At 60.2% G+C, this 22,236-nt stretch overlaps 2 protein-coding genes across 12 annotated transcripts in view; one reads left to right on the top strand and one right to left on the bottom strand.

Annotated features, from left to right (window-relative positions):
- The first annotated feature begins 1,975 nt into the window (after positions 1-1,975).
- On the top strand, positions 1,976-4,868 carry PIPOX (pipecolic acid and sarcosine oxidase). The gene is made up of 8 exons (XM_068210490.1): positions 1,976-2,151; positions 2,476-2,624; positions 3,056-3,257; positions 3,387-3,569; positions 3,632-3,784; positions 3,851-4,009; positions 4,118-4,193; positions 4,289-4,868. Exons 1-8 carry the CDS (start codon positions 2,026-2,028, stop codon positions 4,417-4,419), a joined length of 1,179 nt encoding a protein of 392 aa, XP_068066591.1. The 5' UTR covers positions 1,976-2,025; the 3' UTR covers positions 4,420-4,868.
- Positions 4,869-5,412: 544 nt separating this feature from the next.
- MYO18A (myosin XVIIIA) overlaps positions 5,413-22,236 on the bottom strand; it is a 36,720-nt gene continuing 19,896 nt past the window's right edge. For 8 of the 11 annotated variants that reach the window (XM_068210487.1, XM_068210485.1, XM_068210482.1 and 5 more), the window contains 28 exons: positions 21,721-21,862; positions 21,352-21,511; positions 21,086-21,272; positions 20,737-20,971; positions 19,800-19,909; positions 19,646-19,711; positions 19,271-19,399; positions 18,674-18,817; positions 17,618-17,707; positions 17,413-17,532; positions 17,225-17,336; positions 16,995-17,122; positions 16,730-16,884; positions 15,458-15,581; positions 15,181-15,381; positions 14,775-14,885; positions 14,345-14,449; positions 14,087-14,233; positions 13,883-13,996; positions 13,623-13,739; positions 13,437-13,520; positions 13,079-13,216; positions 12,218-12,403; positions 11,996-12,135; positions 10,878-10,922; positions 9,240-9,362; positions 7,155-8,321; positions 5,934-6,071 (listed from right to left, as the gene is read on the bottom strand). In XM_068210487.1, coding sequence (XP_068066588.1) covers positions 7,163-8,321; positions 9,240-9,362; positions 10,878-10,922; positions 11,996-12,135; positions 12,218-12,403; positions 13,079-13,216; positions 13,437-13,520; positions 13,623-13,739; positions 13,883-13,996; positions 14,087-14,233; positions 14,345-14,449; positions 14,775-14,885; positions 15,181-15,381; positions 15,458-15,581; positions 16,730-16,884; positions 16,995-17,122; positions 17,225-17,336; positions 17,413-17,532; positions 17,618-17,707; positions 18,674-18,817; positions 19,271-19,399; positions 19,646-19,711; positions 19,800-19,909; positions 20,737-20,971; positions 21,086-21,272; positions 21,352-21,511; positions 21,721-21,862 — 4,572 coding nt within the window. In that variant the 3' untranslated portion in view covers positions 5,934-6,071; positions 7,155-7,162. Of the gene's footprint in view, positions 6,072-7,154; positions 8,322-9,239; positions 9,363-10,877; positions 10,923-11,995; positions 12,136-12,217; positions 12,404-13,078; positions 13,217-13,436; positions 13,521-13,622; positions 13,740-13,882; positions 13,997-14,086; positions 14,234-14,344; positions 14,450-14,774; positions 14,886-15,180; positions 15,382-15,457; positions 15,582-16,729; positions 16,885-16,994; positions 17,123-17,224; positions 17,337-17,412; positions 17,533-17,617; positions 17,708-18,673; positions 18,818-19,270; positions 19,400-19,645; positions 19,712-19,799; positions 19,910-20,736; positions 20,972-21,085; positions 21,273-21,351; positions 21,512-21,720; positions 21,863-22,236 lie in introns of all 11 variants that reach the window. The other 3 variants (XM_068210488.1, XM_068210480.1, XM_068210489.1) reach the window with 3 other exon arrangements.

Consider the following 22,236-nt stretch of genomic DNA (forward strand, 5'->3'; position numbering starts at 1 on the left):
TGGAGAGGTCTGGGAAGGAAAATGGGGGTGAGCGTGCGTGGAGCCAAAATGTTGCAGCTGGGAGAGAAAGATGCCGTGTTTTCCTCGGCTCCCTGGGGAACAGCATTGCTCCCTAATTCTTTCTTAATTGTTGGTTTGTGCTTGGTGAAAAATGAGGCCAGCATAGATGGATGATGGGATTTTGGGATACTTCTGTCCCACTGTACAGTGGATGAAAAGGGTGCAGTGGGTGCAGAGTCAAGTGCCCATCAAATTGCATCTGAGCCTTGCCCAGCCTTAGCTAAAGCTCCTTGTTTTCCATTTTCCCAGTGTCACATGAGTCTGAGCTGGGGTAGCTCCACAGCCTGTGCCAGGCAATTCCCCAAGCCCCCTTTTCCCCCTCCCCATGCCATTGCCAGCCCCAAGTTTTCCCATCCATCCACCCAGCCCATACAGGGAATATTTCATTTTTACTGAGCTCTCCTGACCCACACCAGCTGTTTAGGGAAATGGATTTCTTGCTGCCACAAGCATTGCCTCCAGTCAGTATAAACCCAGGTGAAGAGGACATGGCAGCAATGATGGAGACCATGGCACAGGGCTGGGGGGACCCCCCAAAAATTCACCCTAAGGCAAGTTGAGGTCCTGCAGCTGCTTTTGGTCTTTAGGGGTGCAGACTTCCCTGATGCCTGGGTTCAGCACTGGTTGGGGTCACCTGCAGAACAAATGCAATTGTTTGAGGGGACCCACAGAGCCCTGGGGATGGTGATTTGTGTCCCACCAAAGGCCTCACCTTCTCTGTAACCTCACGAGCAAGGCTCTTCCATCCGTTCTATTACCACACTGCTAACAGGAGAGGAGTTCATTTTTACCATTTAACGTTTCACAGATAATTAATTATTCTTCATCTTTCCAGCAAAAAAGGAAGAGCAAGTACAGGGGCTATTCAAAGCAAAAAAAAGTCAGCTGAAACCCAGGGAAATTGTTGAATTATTTGTAACATCAAAGGCAAGAGAGGATGTGCTGATTTAACGGGGCCCTGTGCGATGCAGAGCCCTGGGCGTGGCGGTGATGCTGAGACTGGGATGCACTCACTGCAGCAGTGCTCATGGGCAGTGGGGTGGATGAGGGGTCTGCGGGGCACCCCAACCTCTGCCCGTGCTGCCCATCCTCCTCCTCTCACCTCCCCATTGCTGCGAGCTGCCAGGTCTGCCTTTGCACGATGTTGGGGTGCTCCTGTGACATGGTGGGAGCCTCCAGTGCTCCCCAGTGCTTCATTCATCACCAGAGGCAAGTGGCAAAATAAATAATGATCTTTAACATTTCGTAATAACGACAATTAACCAGTAAATAATGCCTTTTACACCGCAGAAGCCAGACTAAATTAATTCCCCTAATTAGCTGTCAGGCAGCACGGGGCAGTGGCGGCAGTGGGCAAAACTGGCAGCCCCTGCCTGGGTTATCCCCCACTCCAAGGCATTGTCCCCAAACCCCAGTCACACCCCAAAATTTCACAGATTTGCAAAATCCACCATGCCGCATCCTGGCAGCTCTGGTGAGCCCTAAATCACCTCTATCTCCCGTTAAAAAAATAGCAACAAAAGATGGCGACAAAATGGTTTATGGCTGTAATAAATTGTGCTGGAGGGGAAAAAAAAAAGCCTTGTTTACCTGGAAGCAAGGGGGGGTTTCCCATTGGCACACAAATGGAAGCCCTATGTCGCACCACAGCTGGAGCCAGCAGTGGCCAGTGGAAAGGGGGAATTATTGGAAGTGGTTTTCCTTCACATCTATGGCACACTGACAAGCTGAGCTGCCTGCCCTGGTGGGACCAGATGTTAGTGTTGGTGGGGGAATGAGAATATTCGTGCCTGGACAGCCACAAGGGGTAGGAAGAGCGTGGCCCCTGTGTGTCCCTGTGTCCCCACAGAGCTGGAAGGTGGCCAAGGCTGCACCACCCGCTCAGCTCGGCTGGACTCTGCCCCGTTCCTCCCCTTAGCTCACCTCCCATCAGCCACAGAGACAGCAGCAGGGACAAGGACAGACATGGCTGCCTTAAGGCAGCCCCACAAGTCCACCTACGATGTCATTGTCATCGGGGCCGGCATCCAGGGCTCTTTCACTGCCTACCACCTGGCCCAGCGCCACAAGGACACTCTGCTGCTGGAGCAGGTACGGTGACCCCATTCTGCCATGTCCCCATTCCCAACAGGCTGGGCCGGGTGCCTGCAGACCTGGCTGCCCTCCACCATGGCACAGAGCAGAGCCACTGCTGGCACTGCAGTCCCCAGTGCCAGGACCCCCTGTCCCTAGTGCTAAGACCCTTATGTCCCCAGTGCCAGGACCCCCGTTCCCTGCTGTTTCCCGGCGCCGTGGTTGGCAGGACAGGCTGTGTCCCCAAGGTGCCCTCTGCCGCACGGCGCTGGTGCACGTGGGGCTGGTGGCGTTGAGGGTGGCAGTGTCTGTGGTCACCCGCTTGTCCTCTCTGCCCCACAGTTCCTCCTGCCCCACTCCCGGGGCAGCTCTCACGGGCAGAGCCGCATCATCCGCAGCGCCTACCCCCAGGAGTACTATTCCCGCATGATGCCCGACTGCTTCCACCGCTGGCAGCAGCTGGAGGCCGAGACCGGCACCACCCTCTACAGGTGATGGGGACAGGGACGCAGCCACCGCCGGGCACCGTCCCCTCCCCGCGCGACTGGAGGCGGTGACCTTTGGGTGGGATGCGGCTTCCTTGGCAGGCAGGCAGCTGCCAGTTCCTGGTAATTTATGGGGCTCCACGAAGGAAATGTCATTAAGGAAATGAACATCTAAATGATTCTCCGGTGCCTGTGCCGGGGTCAGGGCTGATGGCACTTGCTGTATTTAGGGGGCAGAGTGTGATGTCAGTGTCCAGACCCTCCCCACGCATCTCACTCTGCCCTTGTCCCCTGCATCCCACTGTGCGGTGCCCCAGCACCAGGGTGTAGTACATCTCAAGCATCACCGTGCCTCAATTTCCCCCAGGGGCAAAGCAAGTTGGGGGTCCATGGAGGGACGGGGAGCAGGGCGAGCTGACGTGACTGGTGGGATGCAGGCAGACGGGACTGGTGGTGCTGGGGCCACCGGGAGAGCCGGAGCTGGAGGCCTGCAGGAGGAGCCTGGGTGTTGACGAGGTCCTTGACGCCGCGGCGCTGGCCCAGCGCTTCTCTGGCTTCCGGCTGCAAGCTGGCCAGGTGGCCGTGGTGGACAGCACTGCCGGGGTGCTCTTCGCTGGCCGGGCACTGCAGGCAGTGCAGGTAGGTGCTGCTGAGGGGATGGAATGCTTTGGGATGACATGGGATGGTTTGGGATGGGATGGGATGGGATGGGGGTCCCCTGGCTTTATCCTCGCAGCCACCTCCTGTCACCCAACCCTCCCCACCCAGGAGGTCTTTCGCCGACACGGGGGCACCCTGCGGGATGGGGAGAAGGTGCTGCGCATCGAACCTGGGGCCACGGTCACTGTCACCACCGCTGCTGGGGTGTACAAAGCCCCCCGGCTCATCATCACGGCTGGAGCCTGGACTGGTGCCTTCGTGGAACAGCTGGGTCTCCGCCTGCCATTGCAGGTAAAGGTTGGTGGCACAGGGGGGTGGCAGAGTCATGGCCAGAGCTCATGGAGTGATTCCAGCCCCTGCGCATCGATGTCTGCTACTGGAGGGAGAAGCAACCTGGCAGTGCTGGCTTGGGCAGTGTCAGTCCCTGCTTCTTGACCCTGGGGCTGAGCCAAGCCCCCCACGGCATCTACGGGCTGCCCTCCATTGAGTACCCAGGTCTGATGAAGGTGAGCAGGGCACAGCTGAAGGTGGGGGATTCCCTAACCAGCCCACCCTGACCAGTTGTCCTCCAGGTGTGCCACCACCATGGCAGCCCCACTGACCCAGAGAAGCGGGATCAGGCCCCCTCGAGTGCCCCTCGCCCTGACATCGCCGTTCTGAGCAGCTTCATCAGCAGCTATCTGCCTGGGCTGGAGACCCAGCCAGCAGTGATGGAGACCTGCCTCTACACGGTGAGACCCTCCCCAGGGCCCAGCTCCAGGCATCTGGGGTCCTGAGCCTTCCTCCACCACAAGGTGGACCCCACCCTGTCCCCTCACCTTCACACCCTGGCTCCCCAGAACACTCCAGATGAAGATTTCATCCTGGACCGGCACCCCAAGTTCAGCAACATCATCATCGGCGCCGGCTTCTCAGGTAGGCGAGGGCAGCCACCCCCCCAGCCCAGCACCCCAGAGCTGTCCAGGGTCGTGGGGATGGTTGTGTCCCCACCTTCCCTCTCCTTCTCACAGGCCATGGGTTCAAGCTGGCGCCAGTGGTGGGGAAGTTGCTGTGTGAGCTGAGCCTGGGTGAGGAGCCATCCTACAACATGGCCCACTTCGCCATCACTCGTTTCCCCGGTGTGCTTGGGGATGCACAGTAAAGGGTGGGGCTCCAGACATGCCCCCATGGCATCGCACTGGCCTGCAGCTGTGTTCCTGCATCCCAGTGTCCTCACACACAGTACACCTACACACAGTACACCTCCATCTCCATGTACCCTGGGGACTCCCAACATGCTGCATTCCTCCAACCCCACACCCCAGATGCCCTGCATTGCCATGTCCCCATATTCCACCATCCCAGAACCTCTGCATCCTTGCTTCCCCACATCCCTGCACCCTGGTACCCTGCCTCCCCACATGGCAGCATCCCAGCATCCCCCACGCCATGCGGTGCCACACCATCTCTACCAAGCACCCACTCCTGGGGAACAAATTAAGCAGCTTTGTCAGCCTCATGAAGATGGAGCAGGAGCAGCGCAGAGAGACACACTCGCTTAGGAGTCAAGTTAAATGTTTTAATGTTAAATGTGCCATTTTATTATCATTAGATCGCTCCCACTTAATGAAAGCGCATTAGCGCAGCGTGGCTTTATGGCAGCGAGCACCGAGCTTGGCCTGTGTGCTTCCAAGAGATAGTAGGGAAAGGCAAACAATCTGCCAAGGAGTGAGGGGGGTCCCCAGGGTGCAGGGTGTCCCTGGGGCCAGGTGCAGGGCACAGCACATGGCACGGGGACAGCACACGGCCAGGGCCAAGGCTGAGGCGTGCAGGCAGCCAGCAATGCACATCATCATCTCCTCTGCGTTAATTATTTAACGCCAGCAGGCAGAGGCTCTGTCCCACTGCTCATCTGCATATTTATGAAGATTGATAAATGATTCAGCACTGGCACCCACGAGGGGTTCCCCCTCCTCGCTCCCCTCCCCAGCACCCATGGGTGCAGCAGGCTCAGGGAAGAGGCCAGACTTGGCCTTTCCATGAAGCCCTGATTCCTTGCTGGGGCTGGATGCATTCCATCAGACCCTTCCACCATGCAAACACGCCCCCAAAATGGGGAGAACCCCCAGGCACATGGAGCAGGCAGCAGCCACTATCACCAGCCAGAAATGACGTTTATTTTCATACTGAAAGTAAAGGGGGTGGTGGAAGATGCACAGCTGGGCTAGTGCAAAACAGCCAGGCAGAGGTGGGGGGCTGGGGGGTCACAAAAACCCAGGTGGGCACGTGGGACCCTCACCCCATGTCCCCTTCCCGGCTGCCGGGCGGCTGCTCCCCAGGGCCCGGCCAGCGAGAGACGTCTTTGGCTCAACTAAAAGGGGAGTAAGAGGACGGCAGGGCACCGAAGGGGGGAGTTTAAGTTATAAAACAAGGTGCCAGCAGGCACTGAGGAATAAATCCCGGGTGCCGGAGCAGCCAACTCCGCCGCCAAGGACAGACAGGAGGTGGGAGGGTGGGGGGCGCAGCCAGCGAGCCGGCCGGGCTGCTCCTCCCAAGGCTGGAGCCGGGGGGCAGCTGCGTGTGTCCCCCCCACGCCGTGCAGAAGAAATACCGACTGCCCGGGGCGAGCCCCGGAGCTGAGTGTTCCCGGGGCGGTGGGAAGTGGTGCTGGGGGGCTAGGCGGGGGTCTCGGCAGCCCGGCTCTCCGCCTCGCTGGCACTGGGGGAGCTGCGGGAGGAGCGACGTGTGCTGTCCCCGGCGTCCTGCTCGTCGTCCCATCTGTCGTAGGTGAAGGTGTGCCGGGAGCTCGTGGGGCTGTGGGAGAGAGCAGGGTCAGGGGGGGTGACGAGGGGCTCCGTGTCCCAGCATGGCTTGGCTGCTGAGCTCAACTCCCCTCCGGCTGCAGCAGGAGCCGCGGTGAGCCAGCACGCTGGCAGCCAGCTGGATGGAGCCTTGATTGCCTCCTTTTTTATTCTTTCCGAGATATTTGGGACATGCCTCACTGCAAAAAACTCCTCGCTACGCTGAGCTGAGCCCCTGCTCTGCAGTGGGGCCGAGCTGAGCCTGCCCAGGAAAAGGCTTGTGGCCGTGAATACCAACACCAGCGCTCCCAGACACCCTGAGGGTCCTGCTTGTACCCGAGCCCAGGGCTGGGTGCTGGGGGTGTTGCTCCCTGGTACCCCGTAATGCCTTCCCTTCCTCTGGGGCAGACAGCCCAAGGCAACCACATTTCCAAAAGGCTTCTTTGCCTTCCTCCAGCCGTTCTCCTATTCAGCCATCAGAAAGGATGAAGCCTGCTCTGAAATTGCTGCCAGCGAGCCCAAACACACCCTCTCTGCATCAAACAGTGTGCAGAGCTCCAGAGTCCTGCAGGCTGACGCCATTTACACCCCGAATTCCCATCACAGGCACCCAACAGAGGGCACAGGGCAAGTCTGAGCTCCAGCAGCCCAACCTGGGCCCCTCCCCGCAAGGGTGCTGCCTCCCCCCATGCTCACACACTGCAGTGGGTGCATGTTAGTACCCATCCCACGCCCCTCTGCTCCCGGGGGCTGTGCCCATCAAACCCTTAAAAATTTCCTGAAGGAATAAATCCAGATGTGTCCTGGCCGATGGCTGGGGAGCCAGGAAGGGATTAGCACTTCCTGGTGTCCCGCAGCTGTTAATCCTGACCACGCTGCGTCCTGGCAGCATGGGCAGCTGCCGGTCCCGCTGCGGCCATGCCGGGGATGTCCCCACGGATGGAGATGCCCAAAGCAGGGCTGCTGCAGGCACAGAGGGCTGCCCCATCCCGGGGTGCCCCATGCCGGCGGAGAACTCCGGAGTCAGGAGAGGGTTAGGGCGAGCGGTTAGTGGCACACGGGGAGGCTCATGCTGCACGGCACACACCGCTCCCACCTCCTGCCTCAGTCGCTCTCGGGACGGTACAGGTACTTCATCATCAGGTTGTCCACCTGCTTTTTCCGCTGCTTCTCCTCCTTCTTCCCCCGGGCAGGACGTGTCGGCTCCTCGCTCCCCGCCCCTCGCGGGCCCTTCTTGACACTGGAGGTGCTGCGGTAGGAGCTGGTGGAGCCGGAGGAGGACTCGGAGGAGGAACTGGACTCGGAAGATGACTGCTGCTTCTTCTTCTTCTTGGATTTCTTCTTGCTTTTCTTGGCTCGCTTCTTGGAGCTCTTCTTCTTCTGCTCCTCCTCTTCCTCAGAGGAGCCCGAGCTGCTGCGGCACCGGCAAGTGTGCCGGGAGAAGTCGAGGGCGGATGCGGAGCGGCGCAGGCTGCCGGAGGGGCGGTCAGCGGCGCCCAGCGGGGCCGCACTCCGGACACTCCTGACACTGCGGACACTCCGGCCGTCGTCCCCCGAGTCGGGGCTGGAGTAGCCCCTGGCTTGCAGCGGGCGGTAGCTCAGCACCTCTTGGATGGCGGCTTCCAGGTCGGGGTCGAGGTAGGAGCGGTGCCGCACGGGACGGGAGTCCCCAGGACCCTCCTCCTCGGAGGCCGCGCTGCGGGGCCGTGGGGGCACAGAGAAGCTGCGCCCCAAGAGCGGCTGCCCGCGGGACCCCTCGTCCGCCTCATCCAGGCGGCTGCGGGCCAGGGAGAGCCGCGACTCAGGGCGGCCCTCGGGGCCCCCGCGCCGGCTCCGCAAGCTGCCGGGGCTGGAGAGGGCGAAGCTCAGCACCGAGCACCCCTCGTCCCCATCATCGCCGTCCTCCAGCCCGCGCCAGGAGGCGGAGGAGACGCGGCTCACTGGGGCGGAGGCGACAGAGGCTTTCTCTACGTCGGTGGCCGAGAGAGACCACCGCTTGTCCAGCCCTTGGCGAGCCCGGCCGCTGGCGTCGGCGAAGGCGCGGGCGATGACGGCCGCCCGGTCCTGGGGCTCGCCGCCGCGGGCCGCCCGGCGCGGAGGGCGCTCGGGGGAAGGCGGCCGCTCGCCCAGGGCGCTGAACAGCGTCTGCTCGTCCCCGCGGCCGCCTATGGAGTCCTTGAGGCCCGGCCGCTTCCTGTAGCTGAGGGAGCTCAACACCGACACCGGCCGCTCCTCGGGCTCGGGGCCGTCCGGCGGGGCTGACCTGTGCCGCGGCACCGCGGCCCCGCACGCACCGGGGAGACAAGAGAGACACGGAGATGAGCGGGCGAAGGAGGGGCCGACGAGGCGGCCTCGGCAATTTGCGTCAGCGGGAAATGGCATCGTGGAAAAATGTCATGTAAATGGGGGAATTGTTCTAGCCCAGCACTTTGACTCCCCTTTAAAGTGTTGCCTTCAATTTATTTCATTGTCGGCTACCTGGAGCCGCTGCGTTTGATTCCCGACTTCAGAAAAGGTGGAATTATCTCCAATAACAAAATGTTTTACATCTGCACCGCTGAATAAATTAAACCAATTAACAGAAACCAGCTCAGATCTTTCCCCCCTGCTCGGCAGAGGGAGGGAGTCCCCTGGGACTCCTGGAGCCCTGCTAGGAAATTGGGTTTGGATAAAAGCAATCTGCGCTCAGCAGGCAAGCGTTTTCCAAGGGGGAGCGGGGCTGTGTGCCTCAGCCCCATGCCGTGGGTGCACCTGGGCACGTTCCCCACCTCTGCCAACATTTTCTGAGAAGTGGGGGGGGGGATGGAGTGGGGCTGCAGAGGAGGGCAGGATAGAGCAGGGAATCAGTCCTGGAGAGATGGAATGCTGCACAGAGCTAAAGCCCAGCACCGCAAGCCCTGGGGAGGCAGATGGGCTGGGGGCTGTGGATGCCCCATATGCCTCCATGGTGGGATGAGGGAAGGGGGACCAGAGAGTTCCCCCTGGGTGGGGGGACGCGTGTCCCCAGTGAAGACTGAGCTGCTCAGCGGCATTAACCCTTCCGTGGCCATCCACACAAGCACCACGTGGGAACACAGCACCAAATGCCACATCCCACAGGCACCCACCCAGCCCTATCCATGTCCCAGCACAGCTCAGCCTGTCCTCTGCCCGCCAGCCCCATGCCCAGCCCTGCACCCACCTGCTGCCCTTCAGGCTGCCATCATCCGAGAGCGCTTTGGAGGAGCCTTTGTTCTTGGAGAGCCAAGACTTCACCCCATCCACGCGCTCCTCCAGCTCCGAGTCCACATCTGAGTCACCGTCACTGCCGGAGGGGTGGGTCAGGGTGGAAGAAAGGGCAGTGAGTTTTTGGGTGCTGGAGAGACGGAAGTGCACTGGAAGGCACTGAACCCCACCAGCACCCACTGCCTGTGTACCCTGGCATGGGTGAAATCCCATCCTGTGGTTCTGCTCCATTTTTGAGACATAATCTGCATACACATAATTCAACCTGCAAGCTGGGGGCTCCCTGAAGCACCTCCAAACCACCCCTGTGGCTGCCCAAGGGGCTCCTGCACCCTCTGCCCAACATCTCCCTGTCACTGCACAGCTCCAGAGCTGGAGACAGCAAGGCCTGGCTTTGGGGCAGGAGGCAGGGCACAGCTCCAGAAACACAGGAAATTTCAGGCTCTGGGACTGGGAGGGAAATAAGTGGGTTCATTTTATAGGCTGCCGTCGAGCACAGAATTACAGCGAGGAAGAGCAATGCTGATGGCCCCGGGTAAACAGGAGTTTAGCAGGCGGAACAGAAACGGCTCTGTCACGGCGGGCGCAGGAGCAGAGCGAGCAGATTTACAGCCCTGCCGTGCCCAAGAGCCCCTGATTTACGTCTCGGCGTAAAAAAAAGTCCTATCTGGCTTAAACCATCTAATTTATAACGGCCGTTCGTAACCATATTGATTACCTTTAGAAAGAAGGTGCTGTCTGCATTGCAAAATCCATTCCTCCACGTTAAAAGCATCCCTGAATAAATCTCTCTTAATACCTCACCGCTTACTGCTTTCATTAGGGCTATGGCAGCACCGTCGGGATCTATACGGAAATTGAAGCAGTGTGGTCCCCTCTCGCCACCCCGCTCCCACCAGGCCACTCCAAGGAAGGGATGGGATGTATCATAGGATCTTAAATGGCCTTTTATCCGCCTGGTTTTGGGCTTATTCCCTGCCTGGGAATGAAGGCAAACAGCACCAGGGACAGGCCTGGATAGACCCTGGATATGAATCCTTCTCTTTTTAAATTCAGAGCAACAAGCCGCTCTCCATCCTGCGCATCTCCCTCCCCTGCAATACATCCAGGCAACGCTGGGCTTGGGGAACAAAAAAAACACCAACAAAAAAAACCACAGAACGACACCAAAAAAAAAACCCCAATGAGCCCCGAAAACAAGCTCTAGGGGCAGCTAAGGTTTTCTCACCAATGGAATTAAGTTCCACATCAAACACAGTTTACGTCCAGGCAAACGTGCCGTTAGTTAAGCAGGACCCGGGTCGTGGCAGCGACCATGGGTGGGGTATTAATTAGTGGCAGCAGGGCTCCACTGCTGCCACATGCTGCCACATTTGTCATCAGCCACGGCAGAGCATCACCCCCCCCACCCCATCCCAGGGGCTCATCCCGTCCCCATGCACGGGGTGTGGTTATGTGCCGTGCCGTGCCGGGCCGTGCCGTGCCGTGGGTGCTGTTAGGGCATGCAGAGTCGGGCCAGTGGCATGCGGGACCCCGGCCCCTGGGGGTGAGGTGGGGGTTAGGGGAGGGGAGGAAGGAAAGAGATGCTCCTCACATTTTACTCTTTCTTTTCTGATACTTTGCCACCATGTCCTGCAAACTGGGAGGGGTTGGAGGGGGCAGGGTGGGAGGGGGAAGAAACACAACAGAAAAGAAATTAAATGAAAGGAAAATTAAAAAAAAAAAAAAAAAAAGACCAAGTGGGTGGGCAAATTAAATTATGGGGAAGGGTCTGGGGAGGGAGGACACAGGGCTGCCCTGTGTCCCTGGAATGGGACTGCACCCAGCCGGATCCCAGCATCCCAGGTTGGGTGATGGAGCATATCCAAAGAAAGGCAAGAAAGCTGAGGAATGGTCTGGAGTACAAATCTGATGAGGAGCAACTGAGGGAGCTGGGGGGACTCAGCCTGGAGAAAAGGAGGATCAGGGGGGACTTTTTCACTCCCTACAACTTCCTGAAAGGAGGTTGTAGCCAGAGAGGTCAGGCACTGCTCCCAAGGAAAAAGCGATAAGACAAGAGGACATGGCCTGAAGTTGTGCCACGGGAGGTTTAGTTTGGATATTAGGGAAAATTTCTTCACCAAAAGGGTGGTCAGGCATTTTAACAGGTTGTCCAGGGAAGTGGTGGAGTCATTGCCTGGAAACATTAAAAAAATGTGTGGATGTGGCACTTGGGGACATGATTTAGTGCTAACACGGCAGTGCTGAGTTAATGGCTGGAGTCAATTATCTCAGAGGTCTTTCCCAACCTAAACAATTGTACGATTTTATAATTCTATCCTGGGCTGGGCTGGATCCCAGCATCCCAAACCTCCTGCCAGCTTGTGCTGCCCTGGCTCCTGGGGCTCCCTGGGCTGTTTCCAGCCAGCTGGCAGGATCCTGGATGCATTTCATGCACCTCCACATGTGGTTGAAGCTCATGGGGGCTGCGGGTGGACGGAGGGATGGATGCACAGATGCATGGACTGATGCCTGTGTGCACAGGTGCCCGATGCATGGACAGACAGACACAGGTGCATGGACAGATGCACGTGTGCACGATGCATGGATGGATGCACAGACAGCATCCTGCCAGGGCAGGCAGAGCCAAGGGGTCCCTTGTGGCATTTCTGAAGTGGCAAGGGGAAGCGGTGACCCCCAGGGATGCGGGGAAACCGGGCCCCTGTCTCTCACCTGTTGATGAGGTCCTCATTGCTGTCACTCTCCATCTCATCCTCAATGGCTGCCTGCAGGTCCCCGATGCGCTTGAAGGCCAGCTTCAGGTCTGACTGCAGGCTCTGGTTGGCAGCTTCCAGGCTCTCCAGGTCCATCTCCTGCAGGGAGGGAGTGGGATGAGCCACGTTCCTCAGGGAACACCCCCTTGTGCCCTGCCTGGCCCTATCACGGGTTCCTCACCAGCTCGTGCTTCTTGCGGCTGGCTTCTGCCTCCTTCTTGGCCAGCTCGCCCATCTCCTCCTTGACATCACGGAGCTGCCGCTGCAGCCGCTTGTTCTGCTCCTTCTCCCGGTTCTCGGCGGCTGCGCGCTGATCCCGCTCCTCCGTCAACTTCTCCATGTTCTCCTTCAGCCGCGTGGCCAGGCTCTGACGAGCAGCGGGGTCACCCCAAATCCCCTCATGGACCTCTCACCCTGAAGGTCCACCCTCACCCCGACACCCACCAGCATATGATGCAAGGATGGATCCCACTCCCATCAATTTCCACAAGGAGATGGAGGAGAAACCACCCCCTCCCAGGGCCAGGGAAGGGGCAGAACAACAGCAAGGGCTTGGTTGAATTGGAAAAATAGATTTAACTGTGTGTGAAGTAATTAAAACATGTAACGTAGGGAAAAAATAGATTCTGTTCTCCCCCAGCCACTGAGCCAGCCGCTGCATATTTATGGCCCCGGCAGAGAGAGTGGAGAAAGAAATAATAGCTTGGAAAATATGAAGAGGAGAGCTAAGCTGCCGCGCTCCCCGGCAGAGCTGCGGAGGCAGAATATAAAACAGGCTGCGTTTGCGGGACTGGGGAGTCTATAATTTCCCTAAGTCGATGCAGGGAAAGAGCAGCACTTTGCCGGGCTGGGCGGTGGATTACTGTTATCAGTGCTTGCAGGGAGCCTTCCCTGTGGAGACAGGGATGGGCTCCCAGAGGGGGAGGGCTGCAGCATGGGGGGTCGTAGGGAGGGGAGGAACTCAGAAAACACTCAGGCAGCTTCATTATGGTCCTGTTTCACCCCTGTCCCAGCTGGAGCAGAGGGAAAGCCCCGTGACTACCTCCAGGCGCTTGACTTGTGTCCTCTCGAACTCCAGCCTGGTCTCCAGCTCACGGATCTTGGCCTCCTGCCGGCTCACCAGCGACTTGTCCACCATGGATTGCTCCAGGAACTCCAGCTGGCTCTGCAGACCTTGCAGCTGTGGGAGAGGGCACAGCCTCAGGCTTGACCACAATCACCCTGCCCCCACTGCCATGCTGTCCAGGAGGAGAGCTGCTGGCCATGCTGCTCCCATCCTGATGGGGAGCTTCCCACCGGACTGTTCTGCACCCCCATGGTGCAGGGCAGTCCCGCATGGTGTGGGCAGCAGGTCTCTGGTGCCTCCCATCGTCCTAGCTTCACTCAGGGTGCATCCTCACCTTCTCCTGCAGCTCCTGCTTCTCCTTGCTGACCTCCTCCAGCTGTGCCTGGAGGTCATTCATCTGTGCCAGGTCCCGGGATGCCTGCAGGACACACCAGGGCCATCAGTGGGGATCCCACTGCACTGGCTTTAAGGGGGACATCTTGAGGGGGTGGGGTGGGTGCAGCTGCTGCTCCCACTTCACCTGGGCCACAGCTGCCTTGTGCTTCTTCATCAGCTCATTCATGTCCTCCTGGTCCTCCTCCAGCCGGCTCTGCACTTCATTCTTTTCCCGCTGCAGACGGCTCAGCTGCTCCTCCAGCTGCAGGGAGACACACGTGTCTCCCACTGCATCCCAAGAATGGGGCACTCACCCTCCAAACCCACTCCAAACAGCGTGGGGCCACCCTGGGTGCAAATGGGGCGTGGCCCCACCATGGTTCATCACAACTCAAACCCACTCACCGCTGCCTTGGCCTTGGCGAGGTCATCAATCTGCAGATGGAGGTCCTCAATCTCCACCTCCATGGATTTGCGGGCCTTGACAGCAGCCGCACAGGTGAACTCCGACTCTTCCAGCTGCAGGGATATAGCTCAGTGCCTGGCCAGGGAACAGGGACACCCTGCGTCCCTCAAAGCCTGTAGTATGGGGAGTGTCTAGATGCACACCTGATTCTTGAGCTGGGTGATCTCCCTCTTGCTGGGTGCATTGTTTTTCAGGTGGTCCAGCATGATCTGAGCATCAGCCAGCAATGCCTTCGTTCTCTTCAGATCTCGGCGCAGGCGCTTCTCCGTCTCAAAGTCCCGCTGGTTGGCCTATGGCAGGGGAAACTTTGCCACAGTTCCATGCCAGAGGGGTGTCCTCCCCACCATGGCCACCTCAGGGTCCCCAAAACAAGGCAGGGGCCCAGCTGCCCTTCACCCCACCTGCTCGCTGACAGCAGATAACTTGCTCTCCAGCTCCCGCTTCTCTCTCAGCACCTTCTGCTTGTCCTCGTACTCCTCCTCCAGCTGCACCTCCATCTGCTTCAGCTGGGGGACAGACAGGGGGCAGCCGGTCAGGGCAGCGGGGAAGGGTCATGACCCCCTCCTCACGTGTCCCCACACCCTGGAGACACTGTGTGACCCCACCAGCTGGGTGTTTGCGCAACCAGAGGCACAAAGCCCGGCGTTCGCTGGCCCGGGCAGCAGAAGGACTGGTCGGACCTGCCGGGCCGGTGGAGCCGGGCTGTGGTCGCTGTGTGGGAGCCGGGTGCTGCATGACAGTGCCCAGCTGGCAGCTCCTATTACCCGGCCAGAGCATGGGGATGCATCCCAGGCCCTCCTGGGCAGAGGGGCCACAACAGCAGAGCCCTACCTTCTTCTGGCAGGACTGCCGGATCTCCTCCACCTCCTCATCACGGCTCTCCACCTCCTTGGCGTGGGTCTGCCGCAGCCGCTCCATCTCCATCTCCAGCCGCAGCTTCGCCTGCAAATGGTGGGGATGTGGTCAGAGTGAAGGGGATGTGGGGACCCCTCCATGCCACTCTCCCGTCACCACTCACCCTAAAAACCCCCCGGTCTGAGGCCAGCTGGGCTGCCCGCCCCATGGTGACCTGCCGGGCCATGGCACGGAGGGCCAGGAGCCGTGTTGGCCGCGGCAATGCCTGGCCTGACGCCGGGCTCAGGGCGACCGCCTCCTCTTCCAAGGCAAGCCCGGCCCAGGTAATAACAGCCCTGCATGAAACCACCCCACCCAGAAACCTCGCTCCTCCCCGCTGTACCTGCTCCAGCATCTGGATGGTCCCAGCCTGCTCATCCAGTTCCTCCTCCTGGTCTTTGACCTTCGCCTCCAGGTCCCTCAGCTGTTTCTTCACCTTGGCCAGGGAGGCTTCGTCCTTTGACTCCTGGGAGGAGATGTCCTGCAGCTCTGCCTCCAGCGCCTCCGCCTTCTGTGTCAGCCCTGCGATGTCCGAGTCCCTGTCCTGCGAGAGACAGGGTCACCGTCAGCCTGGGGCACCCAGTGTTTGGGAGGCGGGGGAGGGTCCGGGGGCTACTCACTTCCAGCAGCTGCTTGAGGCCAAAGACCTCAGCCACCAGCACATCCTTCTCTCGGCTCAGCTTCTCCCGCTGCAGCCGTTCCCGCTGCGCCTCCTCATGTGCCTGTGAGAGCTCGCTGTCAAACCTGCATGGGGAGAGTAGGGTGAGCACTCAGCACCCCAGGGACTGATCCTCAGCCCTGTGCCAGGGGCACTGCACCGAGCATCCCCTTCCCTCAGCAGCAAGCACTGGGAAGGGTGGTGTGCTGCTGAGTGCTTGTTTGAAACACACTGTTGATGAGTCTTTAATTGCCAGCATGGTGGCATGGAGTCACTCAGACACTCCTCCTGATGCCTTCACTCCCTGCTGAAGGGGAATGCAGCACCTGCAGCACCAACCCCAGCAGCACCTCAGCTGTTCTCCAGGGCCAGCATGTGCCCGTGGAACTGTGGCTGCCAATGGCAGGGGCTTGGCTACTCCAAAGCAGCTGGGGACACCAAACCGGCCAAGCAAGGACATGGAGGGGTCTCTAGGAGAGATGGGCTCTTGTGGTACCTCAGCTCCCACAGCTGCATCCCAGTGTGGGGGTTCCACATGACATGGCACCAGTCCCATCCCCAAAGGGGACACGTGACCCCCCCAGAGGGGACACAAGCCCCTGTTGAAGGAGTGCTTAGCACAGCCTGTAGCCAGGCAGCAACACAGCAATCTCTTCCAGTGCCCCTGGGATGGGATCAGCTGGGTTTGCTCCAAAATCACTGCCTTTGGGGCTTGGAAAACAACCCTGTGCTTGAGTTTGTGACCTGCGTTAAACACCTCGGCAGCTAATCCCCATTTTTCCTTGCACTGGGTAATAAACAGCTGCATTAGCACAGACTCCAATCCGCGGAAATTGAAATTAATTAGATTGGATTCTCTCGCTGTATTTGTGTGTGCAATCATTACCATAATGAGATGAAAGCGTCCCTGCTGCTTAATAACGTTAGCAAACTTTGGGGCTGGGAGAGGGGACGGGATGGCAGCGCGTGCCGAGTGGAGATGCAGGGCACCAGCAGCCTCCACCATGGGGCACGACCCCACATTGGATGGGATCACTCAGCTCTGGGCCCCCCAAAAGGGCATGGGGATCCCCCCCACAACAAACATGTCCAACTCGGGCAGCCCCATCCCGCTGGAGACGCCTCAGCCAAGTAGGAACTGGTGAGGTGCCCAAATCCCTGCTAAAATGGTAATGCCACTTTGCCAGAGGCATGTCCCCCATGTCCCCCCCTACCGCCAGCGCACAGTCCCCACCTCCGTTGCTTCTTCTCCAGGTCATGGTTGCGTCCCTGCTGTCCCTCAAGGTGCAGCTTGGTGTCCTGCAGCTCAGCAGCCAGGCGCTGGCACTTCTTCTTCAGCTGCTGCAGCGCCCGCTGGCTCTCCTCGCTGTCCGCCTGCAGGTCCGCCAGCTGTGGGCAGAGGTGGGCAGGCAGTGAGGGCTCTGGGATGCCACCATGTCTCTGCTGTCCTTGCCATGCTGAGGGGACCAGAGAGTCCCCAGAGCTGAACGCCCACTCACCTTGCGCTCCAGCTGCCTCTTGCCCTGCTGCTCCACCTCTAGCTTGTCCTCCAGCTCCTGCTGGAGCCGTTTCTTGGTGAAGTCGATCTCCCGCACTGCTCGCTCGTATTTCAGCCGCCATTCGCCACCTGTGTGGGGAAATGTGGTCACCAAGGGGCTGTGGGGGTGGCACAGGGAGAAGGGGACACTGCAGGGTGTGCCAGCAGCCAGCACTGGAGGCAGGACAGTACCTGAATCATCATCGTCGAGCTCCCCATTGAGCTCGGCTGCCCGGATGAGCCGAGCCTCCATCACCTCCATCTCCATCGACTCCATCTGCTTCTTCAGGGCATCGTACTTGGCCTGGGAGGGGACGTGGCCGTGGTGAGCACTTGAGAGGGACAGGACACACTGCGAGGCCGGGGAGGGGCACATTTACCTGCAGGTCCTTCATCTCCTTCTCAGCCCGCAGCCTCTCGGCCGTCTCAGCGTCCAGCAGCTGGGAGGCCGACTCGCCGGTGTTCCGCTCGTCCGTCAGCTCCGACGTCAGTTCTGTGATCTGGGGGTGGCAGGGGGAATGGGACCATGGGCTGGGGCAGGCTGGCAGGGCACTGTACCCCATCCCAGCAGCAGCAAAGACCTACCCTGCTCTCCAGGCGGTCGCTGTTGAGCCGCAGTTCGTTACGCTCCTTCTCCACCTTCTCAAGTTTGCTCTTCAGCTGCTGGATCTCTTCCTGCAACAGAGCGGGCGGTGAGGGAGGGGGCAGGCGCAGGGAAGAGGCTGGCGGGTAGGAGGCTGGCAGCTCTCTGCCCCTCCCCAGCACCCCCCCCAGCACAAGATGAGCAGGGTGGGGGCTCCCCGGGGCTGCTCTCCCCTGCCAAGGGCTGGGCAGGGACTTTCCCCAACCCGCTCCGCCGTCGTGCCGACTCCAACCCCATAAATGGTGTCGAAATGCCAGGCAGTCCCAGAAAAGCTGCAGAGGGGTACCCACATTCCCCAGGAGAGGAGGTGTGAGCAAATCCACAGATCAGCAGCTTGCTGAAGGGTTTGGGTGCACCCAGCCCAGATGGGGAGGGATGGGGCCCACCAGGATGCCCAGGGACCACCAGGCAGTGCTGTGGAAGCATGCCTGGCTGCTGACATCGTTCTCTCTCTTCCTCTGGTCCCAGCACAGGCTAGAAGCGCAGCAGGAGGGCCAGGTGCCCCTGCCCAGGTGCCCCCACCCAGGTGCCTGTCCCCAGCAGGTCGGGGTGAAAGCTGAGCCAGGCAGCAGCTCCGTGCTCGCCGAGTGCACCAGTGTCTGGTTGCTAATGCGAGCGGAGCCCCCACATTTGCCTCTCGGCACACGGTTTCATTTCCATTCTCCACGCTTGTAATTGGGCTCAAGCAACAGCCGGCTCTCGGGATGCTAATGACATGCTGATTCGCAAATTAGGGAGCAATTCGAGCCTGGTGCTGACGGGGCGCAGACAATTGTGGTCCTGCATCTCACCCCATCATGGGCTCCCACATCCCAACCCACTGTGGGATCCTGTATCCCGATCCACCACAGGCTCCTGCATCCCACCCCACCATCAGCTTCTGCATGTGACCCCACCATGGGGTCCTGCATCCCACCCCACTGTGGGGCCCTGCTCAGGGCCAATGCTCCCCCAAGCCCTCCCTGCTCCATCCAGCATCCCCTGGCATGGATACCCACGTCTTTGCCGCGGATCTGGTCCTCGGTGAGCTGCACCTCGATGAGGGGCCGCACCGTGGTGAAGAGCTTCCACCAGGGCCAATCCTTCACCCCTTTGTTCTTCTTGATGTTCTTCTGCACGCAACGGATGGCCAAATCCTGGATCTGTGCAGGGCACGGGGTCAGCACGGGGTATGGGGTCAGTACAGGGCCACCAGCAGGGCAAAGCGGGGCGTGTGGGTGCTCAGCACCCCTGCCAGCACCCCTGCATGCTGCCCTTCGTTAGCATTTGGGCTAATTGCACCAGCAAATCTGCTGTTTGATCCTCTCCAGCCCCTCTAAATGCTAATCCCAGGAAGATGAGGCACTGTAAGATGCCTATTTTACACCTTCTCTAATGATAAAAGTAGGAGCTGAAGCGTGGCTTCATCCTTCGGCGGCGATGCCCAGCAGCCTCCCTGCCGGTTCCCCCTGGCCCCCCGGTTCCCCCTGGCCCCCCACGGCTCCGGGGGAGGCGGGAGGAGGAGGTGCTGGCCCAGGAGGCGCAGAAAGGCTGCACTGCCCATTTTAGGCGAAATTGTGCAGCAGAGCGGGGAGGGGAGAGTCGCTGGGACGAACCTTTCTCTTCTTGAAGTGCTGCCGTGCCAGGAAACCCCTGCATGCAGCCTGGAAAAGGGTGATGTTCCTGCTGGTCTGTGTGTCCCGCTGCTCCTCCAGCCTGGCCAGCGATCCAGCCCGGAAAAACACCTGTGGGAGGGGAGCAGGACAGCGATGGGTGCCGGCATCCCTCCGGCCACACCGTGCCACCCTCCCGCCGGTGGGAATGCGTCTCTCCCCTCCGCAGCCACTGGTCCTGTCCCACCATGGGGTTTTATTCTCCAGGCATGAGGAATGCCGTGGGTGGGAGTGAACAGCGCTGCCCTTTTGCTGTCCCACCGTGCCATGACGCACAGCCCTGCCCACACCCACACCCGGTGGTGTCGGGCACCATACCCGGCTCAAGCCCATGTGGTAGCTGCTCTTCTCCAGGTCCAGTGATTCCAGGAGCTCCTCCACTGCCTGCAGGGAGGGAAAGGTGTCAGGGGCAGGTCCTTTGAGGTGCAGGGGACCCTGGACCACAGCTGTGACTCTGACGTGGGGCACGTACCCGCTTCTCATCCACCACAATGTAGTTGCGCCCATGCTTTTTGGTCAGGTGTGGGGCCAGAACATCAAAGCGCCGCCTGAACTCCGCAAATACCATGTGGTCAGGGTAACCTGGGGAAGCAAGGGAGAGTAGGGCTGTGTGGATGCCCAGGGGATGGCCAGGGACAGCCCCACGTGCCCTGACATGCTGGGGCTCATGTTTTGGGTGAGCTGATGGGGTTGCCCCACATGACACAAGCTCCCCATGGGGTCAGGCATAGCTGGAATGCCCTCAGCCTCCCTGGGAGGTTTTCCTTGGCTGCGTCCTCCAGCAGTTTTGGCTGGGATCTGAGGAGAAAGTGGCCAGATCCCTCCTCGGGGGGAGAGCAGCAACATGTGTTGCCTGTGCAAGTCCTGCTCTGGCTCCACTCTGAGCCACAGCCAACTCCTGCATCAGGCTCCAGCACTGAGCCCCCGTATCTTAATTAACGATGAGGTATTGATGGGAACATTGACCCCGGCATGGCCGGCTGGCCATGGCCATCGATCCAGGAGGTGTGCAGGTGGCATCGATTTCCAATCATGGCAGGAAGGGTCTGGCCTCCAGGCAATAAACGCTCGGCCGGGTGGCTGGCCAGCCAATGTATCGATAAATGCTTTGCTGAGCACAACCCAGAGGCTCTTGTTACAGTGGGACAAGGGCTGGATGCCAATGGGATTGCTGCCAGGAACCAGCGGCACCAGGGGAGACACCCAATTAAGGCCATGCCTGTCCCCAGTGCAGATAACAGCCCAGCAGGGGAGGGGGGACAGGGGCAGGACCACCCTGGGGAGAGGCTCCAGAGTTCAGAGCAAGGGCACATGCTGAGGGGACTCCTGGGGGTCTTTAGCTCTCCAGTGAGAAGATCCAGCTGGGACCTCCGTGTTGTCCATCCCCTGGTGCCGGTGCCAGGGCTCACCTTGGCGGTACATGCGGAGGGCGTCGAGCAGGCGGGAGCCGCGGAGCTGGGCGCGCAGGAGGGGCACGTCCAGCTGCATCAGCCCGGCCTCGCAGTGCTCCACCGGCAGCTCCAGCTCGCTGCCGCTCACCCGCCGGCACGGCACAGCCTGGGGGTCCCCGCCGCCCCCCGCCTTGGGCAGGAAGCAGTGCACAAAGTGGAGCTTGGACTTCTTGATGCTGTCGATGAGGGCGTCCTGTGGGTGCGCCGGAGCAGGGTGAGCGGTGACGTGCGGCGGTGCCCCAGCCAGTTGCCCCAGCCAGATGCCCCAGCCAGATGCGGGGACCCCCCTTGGCACCCCCTCACTCACCACTTGCAGCTTGATCTGGATGCAGAGGGATTTCTTCTTGACGGCAGCCACGCCGGTGGTGAAGGTCTTGCGCATGCTGGTGGCCCGGCGCAGGGCCAGCTGGGAGCCCCCCTCCAGCCCCGCCACCGAGCCCGACAGCACCAGCGCCGACCCGCCGCGCCCGGCAAACAGGCTGCTGATCACCTTCCTGCAAGGCACCGAGGGCATGTCACCCCCCAGCGTCACCTCTCCCCCCTGCCATGCTCCCACCCCAGGACCCTGCTCACTTTTGGGACTCCTGCAACAGGACAGAGGCGTTTTGGGAGGCCGGGTTGTGCTTGACGTAGTTGAGCCATCCCGTAGCATCGTACTCCACCCAGTTGGTCCCCGAGCTGTGTCCCAGGAGGAAGTGTCGGGGCTTGTCACTGGGGAGCAGCGGGTTGTGCCCTGCAAGGAAACACAGAACGAGTGGGCACAGCCCTGGGGACCAGTGTTTCACTGGGGCATGTCGCAGAATTCCAGAATGGCTTGTGTTAGAAGGCACCCTAAAGATCATCTCATTCCAACCCCCCACCATGGGCAGGGACATCTTCCACTAGAGAGGTTTTTTCTGGTCTAGTGGACACATTCCCATGGTTCCAGGCCCCACTCCATACCTTTTTTGCCCCCTTCCTGGGGGCCGTAGTAAGAGAAGAGCCGCTCCAGCAAGGTGTCCTCGTTGCCGCCCGGCTGCAGAGCCTCCTCCTCCAGAAGCCACAGCAGCCCCCGTGCCTCGTCCGTGCGGGCCAGAGACCGGACCTGTGGGGTCACCATGCTGGCAGCCGGTCCGGCACACCAGGGTCCCCCAGGGCAGGGACATGGGGTGACACAGGGCACCTGGGCCACCCAGGGAGTAAGTAATCTCACACCGTGTGAGAGGACTCCTGATTAGTGGAGACCCAGAAGGAAAAGGGTCTACATGGGACACTCTGGCAGCACATCTCACTGAGGTGGGAAATGCAGTGCTGGGCTGAAACCCAGCACAGAGGTGGTGCCAGCAGCCTCCTCCAGCATGGACTGGAGCACTCCAGGGACTGGAGAACCTTGGGGACCCACGGACACAAGGAACCTGAGCACCCTAGGTACCAGAGCATCCCAGGAACCAGAGCACATAGAGGACTGGAGCACCCCAG

The sequence above is a fragment of the Anomalospiza imberbis genome, chromosome 20, assembly GCF_031753505.1.
Source record: "Anomalospiza imberbis isolate Cuckoo-Finch-1a 21T00152 chromosome 20, ASM3175350v1, whole genome shotgun sequence".
In the NCBI taxonomy this organism is placed as follows: Eukaryota; Metazoa; Chordata; class Aves; order Passeriformes; family Viduidae; genus Anomalospiza; species Anomalospiza imberbis.

Bases quoted from the DNA above. Each gene is read 5' to 3' on its own strand.
- PIPOX (XM_068210490.1), top strand. From the start codon at position 2,026: ATGGCTGCCTTAAGGCAGCCCCACAAGTCCACCTACGATGTCATTGTC. The intron at 3,570-3,631 runs GTAAAGGTTGGT...GAGTGATTCCAG, and splicing joins GTCTCCGCCTGCCATTGCAG to CCCCTGCGCATCGATGTCTG. The intron at 3,785-3,850 runs GTGAGCAGGGCA...GTTGTCCTCCAG, and splicing joins AGTACCCAGGTCTGATGAAG to GTGTGCCACCACCATGGCAG.